We start from the raw sequence: 18,490 nt of genomic DNA on the forward strand, positions 1-18,490 counted from the left end.
TCTTAAAAGGCCCATGCAGCCTCACCCACCCCACAGCCCCAAGGCCCAGAAAAAGGGCCCTGAAAAGAGCTCAGAGGCACTGAGGCAGCTGAAAAGTGCTCAGGCTTTCTGTAAAGTAGGCCTATTTGCTTGTCTTAAAACATTAGCCTGAGGGGCAAGCATGTAATTTAACACACATCTCTCTCCAAAGACGGAGACCAGCGGGTGCCATCTTTGCACTCTCCCTCTGCCTCACTCCAGCTCACAGGTATCTCTTGAGAAGGAGCTTATGTACTTGTCTGGTACCCTGATTTTTGAGGGTTGTCACCCAGAGGACACCTCTTGGTCACCTGGTTCTGGTGGCCAGCAAGGCTTATGCTCTGAGGTCCCATAGGTCTGCAGTAAACAGAGAAGGAGTTCTTAACTGGCTACCTCCCAAGGCACAGCAGAAAGGCAATAGACTAACGTGCCCAGTCTTTCTGTAAAAGAAGCCTGTTAGCTTATCTTCATAGACGCAGCCTGAGGGGCAGGCTTCCTATTAAACACACATCTAAGGGCCCACTGTAATCCTCTTCAGAGACCTCAGACAGTAGGATCTATCTTTGAGCTCTCCCGCTGCTGCACTCCAGGTCACCAGTATCTCCCAGAAAGGAGTCTCTGCCCATATCTGTTGCCCCAGGTGCTGTGGCTGCCACCCAGGGAAAGCCCCTGGATTGCCTGGCTCTGCTGGCCAATAGTTCTTATGTTCATGGATCCCTAGGACTATAAAAAATGGAGAAACATTTCTTAACTGGCTGCTGCCCCCTGGGGCACAGTACAGAGACAGCAGACTGAAATGCACCCCTGTCTTTCTGGGAAAGAGGACGATAAGCTTATCTTCATAGCTGTGGCTTAGCGGGTAGGCTTCTAATTAAACACATGTTGAAGGGCTGACTACAGTCCTCTCCAGAGATTGGGGAATCTAGCAGGTGTCATCTTTGCCTTCTCCCTCTGCTCCTCCCACAGGCCATCAGTGTCTCTGAGAAAACTTGTATACACATCTGGTACACTGACATTTGTGACTGCCACCCAGAGGATACATCCCTTGATAGCCTGGCTCTGGTGGCCAGTGAGACACGTGTTCATGGGTTCAGTGGGATGGTAATAAACAAAAAACAGTTCTGAACTGGTTATCACTCCAAAACTCAACGCAGAGGGAGCAGATAGAAATGTTCATCTCCCAGTCTTCTCCTGAAAGATGTATATTTGAATACTTTAAAAGTTGCTGCCTACAGGTCTGACTTCCAATTAACCTGAATCTAGGTGCTAACAGGGATTCTCCCCTTTGGGACACTGATGGCTCTTGGCATACCCTCAACTACTGGGAGCCCACTAACAATAAAGTAGGTTGCTTGGACAATCACAAGGGTTTGAGAGACAGCCAAGAGCTAGAGCAGCATTGAACAATAAGTTTTATCTCCTATATGATGCCACTCCTTCAGACTGAGCGAGGTGGCTGTTTTATCTAATGTATAAAACCCCACACAGAGTCAAGGAAAATGAAGAAAAAGCGGGATATGTTCCAAGTGAAGAGCAAGATAAAACCTCAGAAAAAAAGACGTTATGAAATGGAGATAAGTTATTTACCTGATAAAATTTAAAATAATAGTCATAAAGATGCTCACTGGGCTCAGGAGAACAATGGCTGAACAAAGTGAGAATTTAAACAAAGAGAAAAAGAATTTTTAAAGTAGCAAACAGAAGTCACAGAACTGAAGAATATGTTAACTGAAGTGAAAATTATACTAAAGGGTCTCAAAAACAGACTAGATGAAATGTAAGAAAGGATCAGTGAACTCAAAGATAGGTTAGTGGAATTCAGTCAGAGCAGCAAAAAGAAAAGAGAATGAAAAAGAATGGAGATAGCTTAAGGAACTTAAAGGGCACATCAAGCAGAGTAACATTTGGATTATAGGAATCTCCCCAGAGATGAATGTAATAAGAGACAAAGAAGGTCATCACATAATGATAAAGGGCTCAATCCAACAATATTTGTAAATATTTATGCACCCAGCTAGGAATACCAAAATATATAAAACAAAAATTAAAAGACCTTAAGAGAGAAATCAACAGCTATACAATAATAGTAGGGGACTTTAATATCCCAACTTCATCAATGGATAGATCACTCAGATATAAAATCAATAAGGGAACATTGGCTTTAAATAACATCATAGACTGGATAGACTTAACACACACATAGAGAACATTCCATCGAAAAACAACAAAATACACATTCTTCTCAAGTGCACATGGAACATGCTCAAGGATACTTCATATGTTAGGGCACAAAACAAGTTTTAATAAATATAAGAATATTGAAATTATATCAGGCATCTTTTCTGACCACAGTAGTATGAAACTAGAAACCAGTTACAAGAAGAAAACTGGAAAATTCACAAATATATGGAGATTAAACACCATGCTACTGAACAACCAATGGATCAAAAAAATATATAAAGAAAAAATTTTAAGAAATACCTTGAGACAAATGGAAATGGAAATACACATAAAAAAACTTACAGAATGCAGCAAAAGAATTTCCAAGTGGGAAGTTCATAGCAATAAATGGCTATAATAAGAAACAAGAGAGGTCTCAAATAAACAGCCTAACTTTGAACCTCAAGGAACTAGAAAAAGAAGAACAAATGAAGCCCAAAGTTAGTAGAAGGAGGGAAATAACAAAGATCAGAGTGGAAATAAGTGAAATAGAGGCAAAAAGATAATACAAAATATCAAAGAAACTAAGAGCTTGTTTCTTGAAAAGAAACACTAAATTGGCAAATCTTTAGCTAGACTCCCCAAGAAAAAAAAAGAGGACTCAAAATCAGAAATGAAAGGGGAGATGTTACAACTGATACTACAGAAATACAAAGGCTCATAAGGGATTACTACAAGCACTCATATGCCAACAAACTGGACAAATGGGTGGAAGAAGAAATGGATAAATTTTCAGAAACATACAGTCTACCAAGACTGATTCATGAAGCTATAGAAACTCTGAACAGACCAATTACCAGCTAGGAGATTGAATCAGTAATCAAAAACCTCGAAAACCAAAAGTCCAGGACTAGATGGCTTCACTGGTGAATTCTACCAAACATTTAAAAAAAAATCAATACCAATCCTTCACAACCGTTTACAAAATATATGAGGAGGGAATACTTCCCAACTCATGTGAGGTCAGTATTACCCTGACACTGAAACCAGGAAAAACAATGTTTGTGAATAAGGACAAGAGAGGTAAAAATTGACTGAACAGGTAAGAAGTCAGACCATTCAGAACTTCTTTTTGACCATGTGATAGATTTTAGATATTAATCTAAATGCAGTGGACCACCACTGAAGCATATTAAGCAAGGGACAATTTTTTTAAAAAGATAACTATGTCTACTGGGTAGATAATTTATTGTTAAGTGGCAAGAATGTAAAGAGAGACTGGTATAGGAATGGCAGAAGATCGGGTAAAAGCTGATGGTTTAGGATTGAAAAGGTGTCAAGGCCTATACTCATATTTCTTGCATGAGCAATCATGTTGATAGAGATACCTTTCACTGAAACGGTAAAGTAAGGAGGACAAGCATATATGGCTGTAGAGGCATGGCTGTGAGAGAGGTCAAGAATTTAGTTTCCAGTTTCTCAAAGAGAATACAATATAGTGTATGTTTAAAGTAATATAATAAATACTGAAAGATTCGGTAAAACCGCAGTAACGGTTACTGAACCCAGCTCAATCCAAGCGTAAGAACTTTCAGTCCAGTGGGGAGCAGACATATAAACATTAGGACAATAGGTAATAATACACGCATAATGGTTAGAAGTAGTAGCAAAGTAAGAAGTATAAGAAGGAATGGGAGCCAAGGTTTAAGATTGTATGTGAGATAGGCATTCCAAGACAAATAAGTAGTAAGTGCAGAGGGTACAGAAGTAAGTCTTCTTAATGTGTAAAAGTGTAAACTCTGAAGCCAAAATGCCTGGGTTGTAATCCTGGCTCTCTTCCTGAGTAGCTGTAAGACACTGGACAAATAACACAGCATATGTTGACTCCGTGTCATCTATAAAATACAGATAATCACAGCACCTATTTCATAGCATTGCTGTGAGGTTTAAATGAATTAATATATGTAAAACACTGTTGGACACTTAAGAAGCACTATGGAAATGTTCATTATGCTGATATAATCATGATAATGACGATGGTGATAGCAGTGGTAATAATGATGAAAATAACACGGGAGAGATGTCTGGAGGAGATGAGGGTGGGGAGATAGGCAGGGGCCAAATATTCAAGAGTCTTCTATGCTAGGACTCTGAAACTTATTGTGAACTATCTTCATTTAAAAGTTTTAAGCATGAAGTAACAATCAGCTATGTGTTTGGAAAGACTTTCCTGGTAGTATTGTGGAGAATGGGTGGCTAGGGGACAAAGCCTGTGGGACGGAGACCAGTCAAAAGGCTTATACAATTGTCCATGAGCCATAAACTCAGGGCAACACAAAATTACTTCTTAATCTCAGAACTTGAAGTCCTCCATCAAAATGGGTCAGCAGAGGAAGCAGTAAGCAGACCTGACTGATAAGAGGAAACTCACTGCTTCCCTGGATCCCACCCACTCCTGTAAGCCTGCAGGCCAGTGAGGACTTGAGCTTCAAAGCTGGGCTGCTTGCCAGCAGGAGTTCATTAAGTGTGGCTCTGCAGCCTGAGTTCATTAGCCCTCTCCCCAGATCTGATCCTGTCTGTTCACCTAAGCTCTCCCTCCAGGCGCCAGGAGGAGGCCACTGGGAGCCTCCCTCAACTGTGTTCCCTGAACAGCAGTGTGTCTCATTAACAGCTTTTTAATGAGGTCATGGTCTGTGACTGCTCATTAATAGGCTGGTTAGTCTGCAACCCCAGGGGTGGAAGAGACTGAGGATAGAAGCCAGGGGGAACAGAGCTCAGCCCAGCTAGAGCTGAGGAGAGGGAGAGAGAACTAACTCCCTTTAGGGAGAGATTCCAGCCCTGTGCTCTTGGGTCTCCAGGGTCCCTTCCAGCTCTCAGTGACTATGACTCTGCAGATTGAAGTCTGCAGGGACCAGGGACAGGGGTGGGAGGAATTTCAACAGAGTCCAGTGACCCCAGGCTTGGACCAGCTCTTGGTCTAGAGAGACTCTTGAGGAAATCAAGTACTCTTCAGGTTTTCTTTGATGCTTGTGTAAAGGGAATTTCGCTCTTGAAACTTTTTATCATCTTGCCTTCCATAATCATGGATTCCTTTGCTACCCCCTACATGCCCAAGGGCAGATTCTTTGTGCTGTTTTCCAAGTCCTTTTAAACTATACTGGTCCTAGGAGTTCAATTGTTGGCCCTCTTCTCTCTTCCTTGTGTACTATCTCTTAGAGATCCCACCATTGCCAGGGTTTCAACAAATCACTACTGTGAGATGAAACTTCGGTATTGGCTTATATCTCCCACCAGGATTATTACTAGTGCCTCCTAATTGGTCTCCCAGCCTCCAGTCATACTGAAGACTTTCATATACACCCCATTCTCATTCATCCTTCTCACTGTCTGTCTCCAGAGTTCTTTCTAAATACATATGTGATGATCTGTCATAATCATGCTTTAAATCCTTACAATTCATCCTCATCTTCACAATGAAACTGTGTTCTTAGCATGTCATACAAGCCCATGTATAGTCCAGCTCAAGCTTATCTTTCCAATCTCGTTCTTTCCATACCCCAACCCTGCAGTTGAATGCATAGTCAACAACTATCACACTGATCTATCTTCTTTCCCCTTATACCAAGCATTTCTAGTTTCTCTAAGCAGTCTTTTTTTATTCTCCTCAACAATTTAGAGTCTGAAAAACCTGGATTCAAATCCTGTGTCTGGTACTTAACAGCTATGCAAGTTCATAAAAATAACTCTAAATGTCTATCCTTATATTTCATAATCTGTACATGGGATATAATATAATTATATAGCACATTCATAACCAAAATTAATACATAATAATATATAATAAAATTAAAATTACATGAGCCAACCACTTCCACTCATGGAGCTGTATGATCTTTCTGTAGTATCTTTCAATTGAAAGGGGGGGATTGGTTATGTAGAATTCTCAAGGATGTTTGCTGTAATTGTAACATGAGAAATCTACTTAAATTCTATCTCCTCCCAGGAAGCAGGGTGAATTAAGTAACTAACATTTATTGACAGAAAAATATGTTACATATTTTTAAATAAAGTATTAATTATTCCTCATGGGTTTCATCACAATTTTTAAAATAGGTAGTTGTTTCAAAAAAGCAAGTAACTTGTTTAATTGTCACAGCAATTTAAGTGTCAGAGCAAGAATATTAATCTAGGTATGAATCCCAAATATCATGTACTTTAAGATTGGGATTGGCATATGTACACTAATATGTATAAAATGGATAACTAATAAGAACCTGCTGTATAAAAAAATAAATTCAGAAAATTCAAAAAAAAAATAAAATAAAAATATTGCATATTCCTTCTTCTAAAATACAGAGGTAGAAGCTCAAAAGAAGTTGTATGAAATAAGTAAATAAAATAATGTTTTACACAGAGATTAAAAGAGCTCTTAGGAGAGTGAAAATTAGCAAAGAAAACAAAACACAACAAAAAACAATGTTGAGATCAACTTCAGTGGAAATTATCTGATCTATTGTGTGATGAGCTATTTCTTTGGGAGAACTAAAAGTGCTTATAAAATTACTTTTATTTTCTGAATGAAGAAGATACCTGGCACAGAGTAAGTGTTCAATAAATGGTAGAAATTATTATTAACCTGTTGTATCTTTACACAATTTTTTCTGTCTAAAATTCCTCCCTCTCACCACCTCCTCCCCGTACTAAGTTAATTTATACTTATCTTTCAAGATTCAGCTCTAATTTTATTCTTTGGAATACAATTCTAAATGTTTTTCTTCTAGAAACACTTCTAATTCCCCTAGACAAAGCTGAGGTCACTTGCCTTTGTCATACATATCTTGGTCTTATATTACTACTAAAGCATTTAAGATAATGTAATTAATTGTATTTTACATGCATATCTATCGGGTGAGTATAAGGACAACCTCTCATTATGTTCAGATTCCTTTGCCTGGCACTCACTAATACTCAATAAATGTCGAAATGAATGATTAAGACCCAGATCATTACCTCTAGCAGTGATCTCTCACCCAAATGTGTTTCATGTTTCCACGTGCCTCCAAGACATTTCTGCTTAGGCAGCAAGGTATCTGTCTATCACAATGCTCTCAAACTAATGTATGAAATAAACTTTTATGAAGGATGCTTCCTTCTCCCTAATAACAGTGACAATAAACACAGCAAAGATATTTTCCACTAATTTTCTCCCCCAAATGATCTTTTGCTTGTAAATGTTTTCCTCAAAAGCCCCCCAAATTTTAACCCCCAAAGCCCACCAGAATTGTTATCCAAAATGTCCACAAAAAGATGTAAACACGACTATCCCTTTACTAGTAAACATGCGTTGTTTGTGAGGGTTTATTTCCATGCAGTGATATAAACAAGCCACCCCAAAGTGATATCTGCTGTACTCCAAAGTTTTAAACAACTTACGTTACCCATAACGTAACGTAGGAGGACACTGAGTACCAACAATCAAAGAGGAATGATGCACCCATGAGTTCATTAGGAAGAAGGAATAAGCATTATATGATATAAAATACTATACAGCTCTTACATTGAAAGGAGGGAAAAAAGTGCGTTAAAACTACTACATTCTATAGACGTTCTTCCTATGCACCCCCTTGCCACTTTTTCTCCTATTTGAGTCACCTCAAAACAAAACATGAAAAAACACGACTTTTTCTACTAATATACACTCTCAAGTTATCTTAGGATTGAAGTCTTTAAATGTATACCAAAAAGGTAAGTACAGCTTTGGGCAGTAGATGGAGAAGATAAGCACCATGAATCTTTGAAGAAGGGGGATATATAATAGGTATAAATGGAAAATTTATACTGTTTTCCATCTAACTCCACTCCATTTCCGCAGGACACCTTTCATTTAACCCTGCTAAAAAGGTATTAAGTGTGCAGCAGAAAATGGGTGTGTGTAAATGATCCGAGTTGTTTTAGCAAATATGGTAACAAAGTGGAAAATGGATCACAAAGAATAAGAGTGGGGAACAATAAGCCATTTCCCATTTCAGAGCTCAGGCTCTGGCCTTTCTTCCTTGTGTCTTTATTCTTAGACAACACAAGGCCCTTTCTCTTGCAACTGAAATCCTGATCTTGCCTCTTTCCCTGACACTAAGAAGGAGTCTGAAACACAAATCCAGAATCTGACTCTTCCAATCGAGAATCTCTCTCTATGACCACAGCTCGGAATTCATTCCTATATCAATGGCTGAAGGAAACTGGACAAGATTTAGTGAGCTTATCCTCATGAGTTTCTCTTCCCTACCTAGTGAAATACAGTCATTACTCTTCCTGATATTTTTAATCATCTACCTGGTCACCCTGCTGGGAAACAGCCTCATCATTCTGGTTACCTTGGCTGACCCCATGCTGCACAGCCCCATGTAATTCTTCCTCAGGAACTTGTCTTTCATAGAGATTGGCTTCAACTTAGTCATTGTGCCCAAGATGCTGGGGACCCTGATTGCCCAGGACACAACCATCTCCTTTCTTGGCTGTGCCACTCAGATGTATTTCTCCTTCTTCTTTGGGGTTTTTGAATGTTTCCTCCTGGCCACAATGGCATATGACCGCTATGTAGCCATCTGCAATCCCTTGCACTACCCAGTCATCATGAACCCTAAGACATGGGCAAAACTGACTGTTGCCTCCTGGTTTCCAGGCATTCCCATGGCTACTGTGCAGACCACATGGCTCTTCAGCTTTCCATTCTGTGGCACCAAGGTGAATCACTTCTTCTGTGACAGCTCACCTGTGCTGAGGCTGGTCTGTGCAGACACGGCACTGTTTGAGATCTATGCCATTGTTGGAACCATTCTGGTCGTCATGATACCCTGCTTGCTGATCCTTTGTTCCTACACTTGCATCATTGCTGCCATCCTCAAGATTCCATCAGCTAAAGGGAAACACAAAGCCTTCTCTACCTGCTCCTCCCACCTCCTTGTTGTCTCCCTTTTCTATGTATCTTTAAGCCTCATCTATTTCCACCCTAAGTCCAATAATTCTCCTGAGAGCAAGAAGGTGCTATCACTGTCCTATACTGTTATGACTCCCATTTTGAACCCCATAATTTACAGCCTGAGAAATAATGAGGTGAAGAATGCCCTTGTCCGGACCTTCTGCAAGGCCCTAGGCCTTAGAGACTGCATCCCATAGACATTAAGAAAAAGACTAAAGTCTTTCGAATAGGGAACAATCAGTTTGATACTTAGAATTCCTCTGCCTCTGCCTATCTCCATTGTGATGAAACCCAGCTGCTGAAATGACTATTGGAAAGCTCAGTGAAAACAGCACAGAGGTAGTTTAGACCTGTCACTACCACCTGGAAACCTCCTCTGCCTGCCCATTATGGACTTACATTCTTTTTCTTATCATCTTGTTAACGCTTCTGTGGCCAAGTAATTCCAGATATTCACATTCCTGTGTGCACACTGTGAACAGTATGAAACTGCTTATAATCCTAACATGGGAACACACATAATAAAAGAGAGCACAACCCATCAAAAATCGCCTTGTGACTTTGTCTTCCTTTGGGCAAATCTGACTGCATTCATCAGATAGGAAACCCTATGAGTCCTCCCAATGCATAACTCTCCTCACTGCCTTATTTTAGTTCTCATGTCCTTGAGGGAGTGTTCGTTCTTTCAAGCTCACTCATATGTGTTGTATGGATATATGAAAGTGGGTCAATAATTCCCATACCTATACCTTTATAAATCCAACAGTGATTTATTCCTCATTCTGTTTATCCCAGGAAGAATGACCTGAGCTTCCACAGGCTCTCTCTGTAGATTTGGGGTTTCAGTGGTTATTTGTTTAATGATCATTCTTAATCATTAACTTAGGTTCTTACACCTTGTTGAAGTAATATCATAAATTTCAATCATGATGCTGCTTTCATTAAGGATTAAAATGGATCCAGCTAACTCCAACATAGCTCTTCTTTAACCACAAAAAGATTCCTCATTCTTTTTATAACTTCATAGTACTCTGCTTTGTAGATACACCATAGTTTATTTAATGAGTCTTTTACAATTAAAAGAAAAACTTTATGCATGTGCCTTTTTATGCTTTTGCCAGTGTATCTGACATATGGAAATCTAGAAATTGGATTTATTGGGCCAAGTGTAAATACATATATAGTGTTGCTATATTGGCACATTTCCCTCCAAATTGATTGTACCATTTTATACTCTCAACAGCAATTTATGAGAGTTCTTGTTTCCTCACAGCCACATCAATAATATTTGTCATCAATCATTTGCAATTTTGCTTATATAATAGGTAAAGAATAATTAAATTTTAATTTGAATGAATAAATCTTGAAGAATACAGAGGGAATACGTGAGTAAATCAGAGAAAAGTCATGCATTTCATTTAGACTTCTGAGTTCATAGGTTAGATGATTAGCAGTTGGTGATGTCTTGGTACTCTATTTTCTCTACTCAAAAGGTTCTTTTGACCTTCATTTTAGCCAAATCCATCTCATCTTTCATGGTCTACTGCAGTTCCTCAGGCAGCATAAATTGCTCATCCTACATGCGTCTATTCTAAGTTTGTCAATACCCAAGTTAAATTCTGTGTCTACTATCCTGTACTTATTTTTACATGTTTGTCTTCCCCCAATGTACCTGTAACTCTTTGAAAATGAATACTGCACAAATGTTTCTGTTTTACTACAGCATAGGCATTCCTGGAAACCTTTTGTTCTGCAAAACTCACACTAAAATACTATGGAGAAATAAGGTTAAGGCAGATCATTGAAAATATATGCAAATTTGAAGCCAGAGCATTAACATAAAGAATAACTGGTACATGGAGAGACAACATAGACTGTCCAGGCATGCAGCTTAGAGAGGCTGGAGATTGCCACAGTAGATAGTCAACATGCACAAACAGTAGAATAAAATTGCCAACGATGGTTTATTTAGAAAAAGAGTATTTGGTGCTGAGACAATGCAGATGGATGTGATGCTGTAAACCAGTGGGGCAGCCCTTATATGGCCACAGGAGTCAGTACCACTTTCCAGGAGCCGCAAGCTACACAGAGCAAGGGGTGCCCCTTTCTGTGGATGAAGCCTAAGGTACAGGCATACTTTAAAAATTCTCTTAAAAACAACTAAGAGAGCTCCTGGTGCCAAGGTCTCAGGACATTTACTTAGATATTGAAGGCTATCACTTTACTCAATCTATTCTGGTTTGCTTTGCCCAATTAAAAGTTACATACAATGAAATTATTTTCCGTTTTTTCAATAGTATATGCAAGATAAATAAATGAATGGATAGTCTAGCTGAGAAATGATGATGACTTGGAATAGAGTGGTATTAGTAGAAATTAATTCAAAATATCTTTTACAGGAAGAATTGATAGGACTTGATGGTGCATTGCATGTGGAGAAATATACCACTCAAGAGAGGGGGGTTGATTCTAGAGCTAGGCCAGTTCCTATGGTAGAGCACAGGTGTTCTGAAAGTCTAGGGGAGATCCATAAAAGAGGTACAAGAGAGATTTTTTTTTCCAGAAAAGTCAAGCCTAAAGCTTTTTCCTTCATATGCCTGTTATGAATCCCCTTTCACTTTTTAGGAACATCCACCCAAACATGCAGTAACTGATCTTTCCTTGTGACCAGATACTTTCATCATAGGCCAGGTTACCCCAGAATCGGATATGGAGCCAAGGATTCAAGTACAAGTTATATATTAAGGAGAAGCCATTAAGCGAGTGGGGAAAGTGAAAGGGGAATGGAGAACAAGATAAGCAAAATAATTTCAGGGGAAATCCCAGTTCCCTTATGGATCTCCAGAGCATAAATAAATCAGAGTTTGTTCTGCTTCAGGTCATAGGAAGGAGGCCTTTTCATACTCCCAGTTGTAGGGAAGAGGGAGAACTAAAGCCAGGTCGCCAGTGCCCGGGGGCATTCTTCTGAAGGTCTCATTTACAAGCTATTAGAAGTTAGCTTGTAGAAGCTGACACAGAAGGTTGCACTGAGCTGGGCAAAATGACTCAAGGACAGCATCCATTACAATCTGCCCTTCAGACATGCTTTCCGTCATCTGAGTGTTTTGAGTCAACCAAAAACTCCAAGCTTTTAATCAGAACATTAAAAAATGACCACTAAAGAAATGGCCACTGAAACCCCAAATCTTTTTTTTTTTAACATCTTTATTGGAGTATAATTGCTTTACAATGGTGTGTTTCTGCTTTATAACAAACTGAATCAGTTATACATATACATATGTCCCCAGATCTCTTCCCTCTTGCATCTCTCTCTCCCACCCTCCCTATCCCACCCCTCTACGTGGTCACAAAACACCGAGCTGATCTCCCTGTGCTATGCGGCTGCTTCCCACTAGCTATCTATTTTACGTTTGGTAGTGTATATATGTCCATGCCACTCTCTCACTTTGCCCCAGCTTACCATTCCCCCTCCCCATATCCTCAAGTCCATTCTCTAGTAGGTCTGCATCTTTATTCCCGTCTTCTAGGTCCATCCACCTCACTACAAATAACTCAGTTTCGTTCCTTTTTATGACTGAGTAATATTCCATTGTATATATGTGCCACATCTTCTGTATCCATTCATCTGTTGATGGACACTTAGGTTGCTTCCATGTCCTGGCTATTGTAAATAGAGCTGCAATGAACATTTTGATACATGACTCTTTTTGAATTATGGTTTTCTCAGGGTTTATGCCCAGTAGTGGGATTGCTGGGTCGTATGGTAGTTCTATTTTTAGTTTTTTAAGGAACCTCCATACTGTTCTCCATAGTGGCTGTATCAATTTACATTCCCAACAACAGTGCAAGAGTGTTCCCTTTTCTCCACACCTTCTCCAGCATTTATTGTTTGTAGATTTTTTTTTTTTAAAGAAGATGTTGGGGGTAGGAGTTTATTAATTAATTTTTGCTGTGTTGGGTCTTCGTTTCTGTGTGAGGGCTTTCTCTAGTTGTGGCAAGCGGGGGCCAATCTTCATCGCAGTGCATGGGCCTCTCACTATCGCGGCCTCTTTTGTTGCGGAGCACAGACTCCAGACGCGCAGGCTCAGTAGTTGTGGCTCATGGGCGCAGTTGCTCCGCAGTATGTGGGATCCTCCCAGAGCAGGGCTCGAATCCATGTCCCCTGCATTAGCAGGCAGACTCTCAACAACTGCGCCACCAGGGAAGCCCCTGTTTGTAGATTTTTTGATGATGGCCATTCTGACCAGTGTGAGATGATATCTCATTGTAGTTTTGATTTGCATTTCTCTAATGATTAATGATGTTGAGCATTCTTTCATGTGTCTGTTGGCAATCTGTATATCTTCTTTGGAGAAATGTCTAGGTCTTCTGCCCATTTTTGGATTGGGTTGTTTGTTTTTTTGATATTGAGCTGCATGAGTTGCTTGTATGTTTTGGAGATTAATCCTTTGTCAGTTGCTTCATTTGCAAATGTTTTCTCCCATTCTGAGGGCTGTCTTTTCGTCTTGTTTATGGTTTCCTTTGCTGTGCAAAAGCTTTGAAGTTTCATTAGGTGCCATTTGTTTATTTTTGTTTTTATTTCCATTTCTCTAGGAGGTGGGTCAAAAAGGATCTTGCTGTGATTTATGTCATAGAGTGTTCTGCCTATGTTTTCCTCTAAGAGTTTGATGGTGTCTGGCCTTACATTTAGGTCTTTAATCCATTTTGAGTTTTTTTTTTGTGTATGGTATTAGGGAGTGTTCTAATTTCATTCTTCTACATGTAGCTGTCCAGTTTTCCCAGCACCACTTATTAAAGAGGCTGTCTTATCTCCACTGTATATTCTTGCCTCCTTTATCAAAGATAAGGTGCCCATATGTGTGTGGGTTTATCTCTGGGCTTTCTATCCTGTTCCATTGATCTATATTTCTGTTTCTGTACCAGTACCGTACTGTCTTGATTACTGTAGCCTTGTAGTATAGTCTGAAGTCAGGGAGCCTGATTCCTCCAGCTCCGTTTTTCTTTCTCAAGATTGCTTTGGCTATTCAGGGTCTTTTGTGTTTCCATACAAATTGTGAATTTTTTTGTTCTAGTTCTGTGAAAAATGCCAGTGGTAGTTTGATAGGGATTGCATTGAATCTGTAGATTGCTTTGGGTAGTAGAGTCGTTTTCACAATGTTGATTCTTCCAATCCAAGAACATGGTATATCTCTCCATCTGTTTATATCATCTTTAATTTCTTTCATCAGTGTCTTATAGTTTTCTGCATACAGGTCTTTTATCTCCTTAGGTAGGTTTATTCCTAGATGTTTTATTCTTTTTGTTGCCATGGTAAATGGGAGTGTTTTCTTAATTTCACTTTCAGATTTTTCATCATTATTGTATAGGAATGCAAGAGATTTCTGTGCATTAATTTTGTATCCTGCTACTTTACCAAATTCATTGATTAGCTCTAGTAGTTTTCTGGTAGCATCTTTAGGATTCTCTATGTATAGTATCATGCCATCTGCAAACAATGACAGCTTTACTTCTTCTTTTGTGATTTGGATTTCTTTTATTTCTTTTTCTTCTCTGATTGCTGTGGCTAAAACTTCCAAAACTATGTTGAATAATAGTGGTGAGAGTGGGCAACCTTGTCTTGTTCCTGATCTTAGTGGAAATGGTTTCAGTTTTTCACCATTGAGGACGATGTTGGCTGTGGGTTTGTCATATATGGCCTTTATTATGTTGAGGAAATTTCCCTCTATGCCTACTTTCTAGAGAGTTTTTATCATAAATGGGTGTTGAATTTTGTGAAAAGCTTTTTCTGCATCTATTGAGATGATCATATGGTTTTTATCCTTCAATTCATTAATATGGTGTATTACATTGATTTACTTGCATATATTGAAGAATCCTTGCATTCCTGGGATAAATCCCACTTGATCATGGTGTATGATCCTTTTAATGTGCTGTTGGATTCTGTTTGCTAGTATTTTGTTGAGGATTTTTACATCTATGTTCATCAGTGATATTGGCCTGTAGTTTTCTTTCTTTGTGACATCTTTGGTATCAGAGTGATGGTAGCCTCATAGTATGAGTTTGGGAGTGTTCCTCCCTCTGCTATATTTTGGAAGAGTTTGAGAATGATAGGTATTAGCTCTTCTCTAAATGTTTGATAGAATTCGCCTGTGAAGCCATCTGGTCCTCGGCTTTTGTTTTTTGGAAGATTTTTAATGACAGTTTCAGTTTCAGTGCTTGTGATTGGTGTTCATATTTTCTATTTCTCCCTGGTTCAGTCTCAGAAGGTTGTGCTTTTCTAAGAATTTGTCCATTTCTTCCAAGGTGTCCATTTTATTGGCACATAGTTGCTTGTAGTAATCTCTCATGATCCTTTGTATTTCTGCAGTGTCAGTTGTTACTTCTCCTTTTTTATTCCTAATTTCATTGAGTTGAGTCCTCTCCAATTTTTCTTGATGAGTCTGGCTAATGGTTTATCAATTTTGTTTATCTTCTCAAAGAAACAGCTTTTAGTTTTATTGATCTTTGCTATAAGAGTATTTTAAAATCCTGGAGGAACACAAGGGAGAGAGTAATTAATTATATCCAGTTGGGGATAGGAATGATCAGAAAAGGTTTTATTAAGAAGTTGACATTAGATTTTGGGTTAAAGAATGAGTATGAGTATTAATATGGTTTATCTGCATTTCACTAAGGCATTTGATGAACTCTTTCACAAGACCTTTGTTACTATGTTAAAGAGATATGTTCCAGATGACAGTACATTTAACTGTGTTTATTTATACCCAACACATGTCTGAAATGATTTAAAGTCGCTGATAGAAAAAAGGAGATAGCTTTGCTATTTGCCCAAAGGGTAGAGATTAAAAATTGGTGTCAAACCATTTGGGAATATAGCTTAAGTGATGTGCCCCTAAGATTTGGCTCTGTCCTAAGAAATATTTTGATTAAATATTTGAGGGAATTGGACATTTATGGCACACTGAGTGATGCAAAGCTGTTATAATCGAGTAAAGCTTTAAAAATGTCTTTTCAGCACATAGCAAAAAAAATAAACAAAATAAATATACCTTGGAAGATAAAACCTATAAAACACACACACACACACACACACACTCATCTTATATGACTGTTGGCTCAACTAGAGATCCAATAGTATCATTAAAGTGCTTTGAAAAAAGTTAAACCTTAGGCTACATTAATTACAAAACACCTAGAGTTAAGCACTCTGCTGTGTGCAAAAGATACAATGATGAATGAATACATTTGTACTCATGATGTTAATAATTATATAACATAAATAGATGCACACATACACAATTATAAAAATGCTCTAATAGCAGTTTACACAAAGTGTTAAAAGAGAGTAAAAGAATAATCCCTTGATTTGGCCAAGCGAAGACAATGAAACTTCACAAAGAAAATGATTTTTCTGATGAGAGATGAGCAGAAAAGTTATACGTAATTGCAGGAAGATGTTTCCGAGGATAGAGAGCCACATGCACAAAGGCAAGGAGGGGTGAGAGAACACGATGTGTGCACAGAACAGAAAGTATTTTGGTGTGATCAGAGCATCACCTCTGTAGGGGATTTCAAACTGGAAAAATAAGCAGAAATCAGAGAAAAAGACCTTGTCAAGGGTTATACTTATTCCAGGAACAGTAGGGAGTGATTGAAAGACAGTGAGCAGGTAAATAACCCTATCCACGTTGCTGTCAGATCACATACAAGTGAAGGATGGTTTGAAGAGAATGAGTTGGAATCGGGTTCCTACAGTATTCCAGGCCAAAGAAAATAAGAACCAGAACCGAAAGCCGTGGTGACAGGGATGGAGAAGGTGACACTGAATCAGCGTTTAGGAAGAAAAATAATCAAATTTGGGGGATGAATTAAAGGACTTTGATCCCAGTTCGTGGGTTACACAGCTAGGTGGTATCATTTCCTGAAGTGAGGTAGATAAAAGCAGGGAGGTTGGGAAGGAAGAAGATGATGAGCGTAATTTATGACTCTTCACTCTTTAAATCTAAGGCTGTATTGTTGATATATGTAGTCTTTTGTGTCTAAATTCCTTATGAATGTGGCTCACTGTGCCTACACTCTGCCTATAGAGATATTTCCCTGATTATTTTCCGTATCTTCTTCATTCAATAACAATTTACTGAGCATCTACCTTGCAAGGCATTGGGATAAAAAGTTGATTAACATAATCTCTGCTCTCAAGGAGTATACCACCTAGAATATGAGATGAAGACATGTATTCATGATTATTCTAAGATAAGGACTGTAAAAGTGGTATTTCAGGTCTCCAGTGGTGCTAATACCTAGAAATGCTCTGTCCTCCTAGAAATTGTCTTACTTTTTTCAACTTTGCTTCCATCCTATGCCAAACGCTCCACCTTAGTCTCACCTGTGAGCTCAGATTCATTCCCATTCTTAGAGAGTGGGTGAAAGTGCCACCTGACAGGCAAATCCATGGCTTGGAGTCAGACTGACCAGGTTGCATATCCTGATGCCATTTGTTGGCCGCCTAACTTTGGGAAAATTGCTCCACTTCTCTGTGCCTCAGATTCCTTGGCTGTAAAGTGAAGCTAATAATAGTCCCTACATCTTCCGGTAGTTTGCATAACACTTGCAAAACGCTCAGAGTACTGTCTGGTACTTACTTGGGGCTCAATAAATGTTCATTCTTACTATAAAAATAAATAAGGTATCAAAAAAGTTTTCATAAAAGAAGTGATGGCCAGCTTGAGGTTTCTAAAATGAATAGGAATCAGCAAAAATTTTTAAATAAATCTTTCTCACTATTTTTACTCTTTACCTTCCTCTTTCCTTCACCACCTTGACTTCATGTCTTGCACCTGCTCAGGATTTTACCTAAAAACCACCTCAGTGAAACCTTCTGTGACACTCCCCACACCCTAAATCCTGTCTTCTCTACTGCTTTATTCTTCTCTGTTATTCTTGTCACCGTCTAACATACTGTATATTCTATTTACATAATTTGTTATAAATCTGTCTTCCCTGTTAGAAGGTGAGTTGTACGAAGGCAGAGATTTTTGTTTGTTTTATTTACTAACATATTATCTTCAGTATCTAGAGCAGTGTCCGGCACACAAAAGATAATCAATATTTATTGAATAAATTACTTTTTTCCCTTAAGGATTGAAAAGAAAGGGCTACAGTGAGTTTGGGCAATGGGTTAGATAAGAAGTAGATATTGGAAGGTAGATTTAGCTTTATATCGTAATAATTGTAATGTTTAGCATTCATTGAGCATGTATTATAAGCCAGTCACCATATTACGTGATTTAGATTTATTCCTCCATTTAAGTTTATAGTCATCAGAAAAATTTTCAC

General features: G+C 38.7%; 2 protein-coding genes across 5 annotated transcripts in view; both read left to right on the top strand.

Moving 5' to 3' along the window:
• The window catches only part of ZNF215 (zinc finger protein 215), a 193,123-nt gene that overhangs the window by 101,594 nt on the left and 73,039 nt on the right, over positions 1–18,490 (top strand). The window lies entirely within an intron of this gene.
• On the top strand, positions 8,392–9,351 carry LOC114886554 (olfactory receptor 10A2-like). The gene is given in 1 exon segment (XM_029207141.1): positions 8,392–9,351. A coding segment is annotated over 1 exon segment (951 nt). The 5' UTR covers positions 8,392–8,400.

The sequence above is a fragment of the Monodon monoceros genome, unplaced genomic scaffold (assembly GCF_005190385.1).
Source record: "Monodon monoceros isolate NGI ecotype Baffin Bay Population unplaced genomic scaffold, NGI_Narwhal_1 Super_Scaffold_7, whole genome shotgun sequence".
In the NCBI taxonomy this organism is placed as follows: Eukaryota; Metazoa; Chordata; class Mammalia; order Artiodactyla; family Monodontidae; genus Monodon; species Monodon monoceros.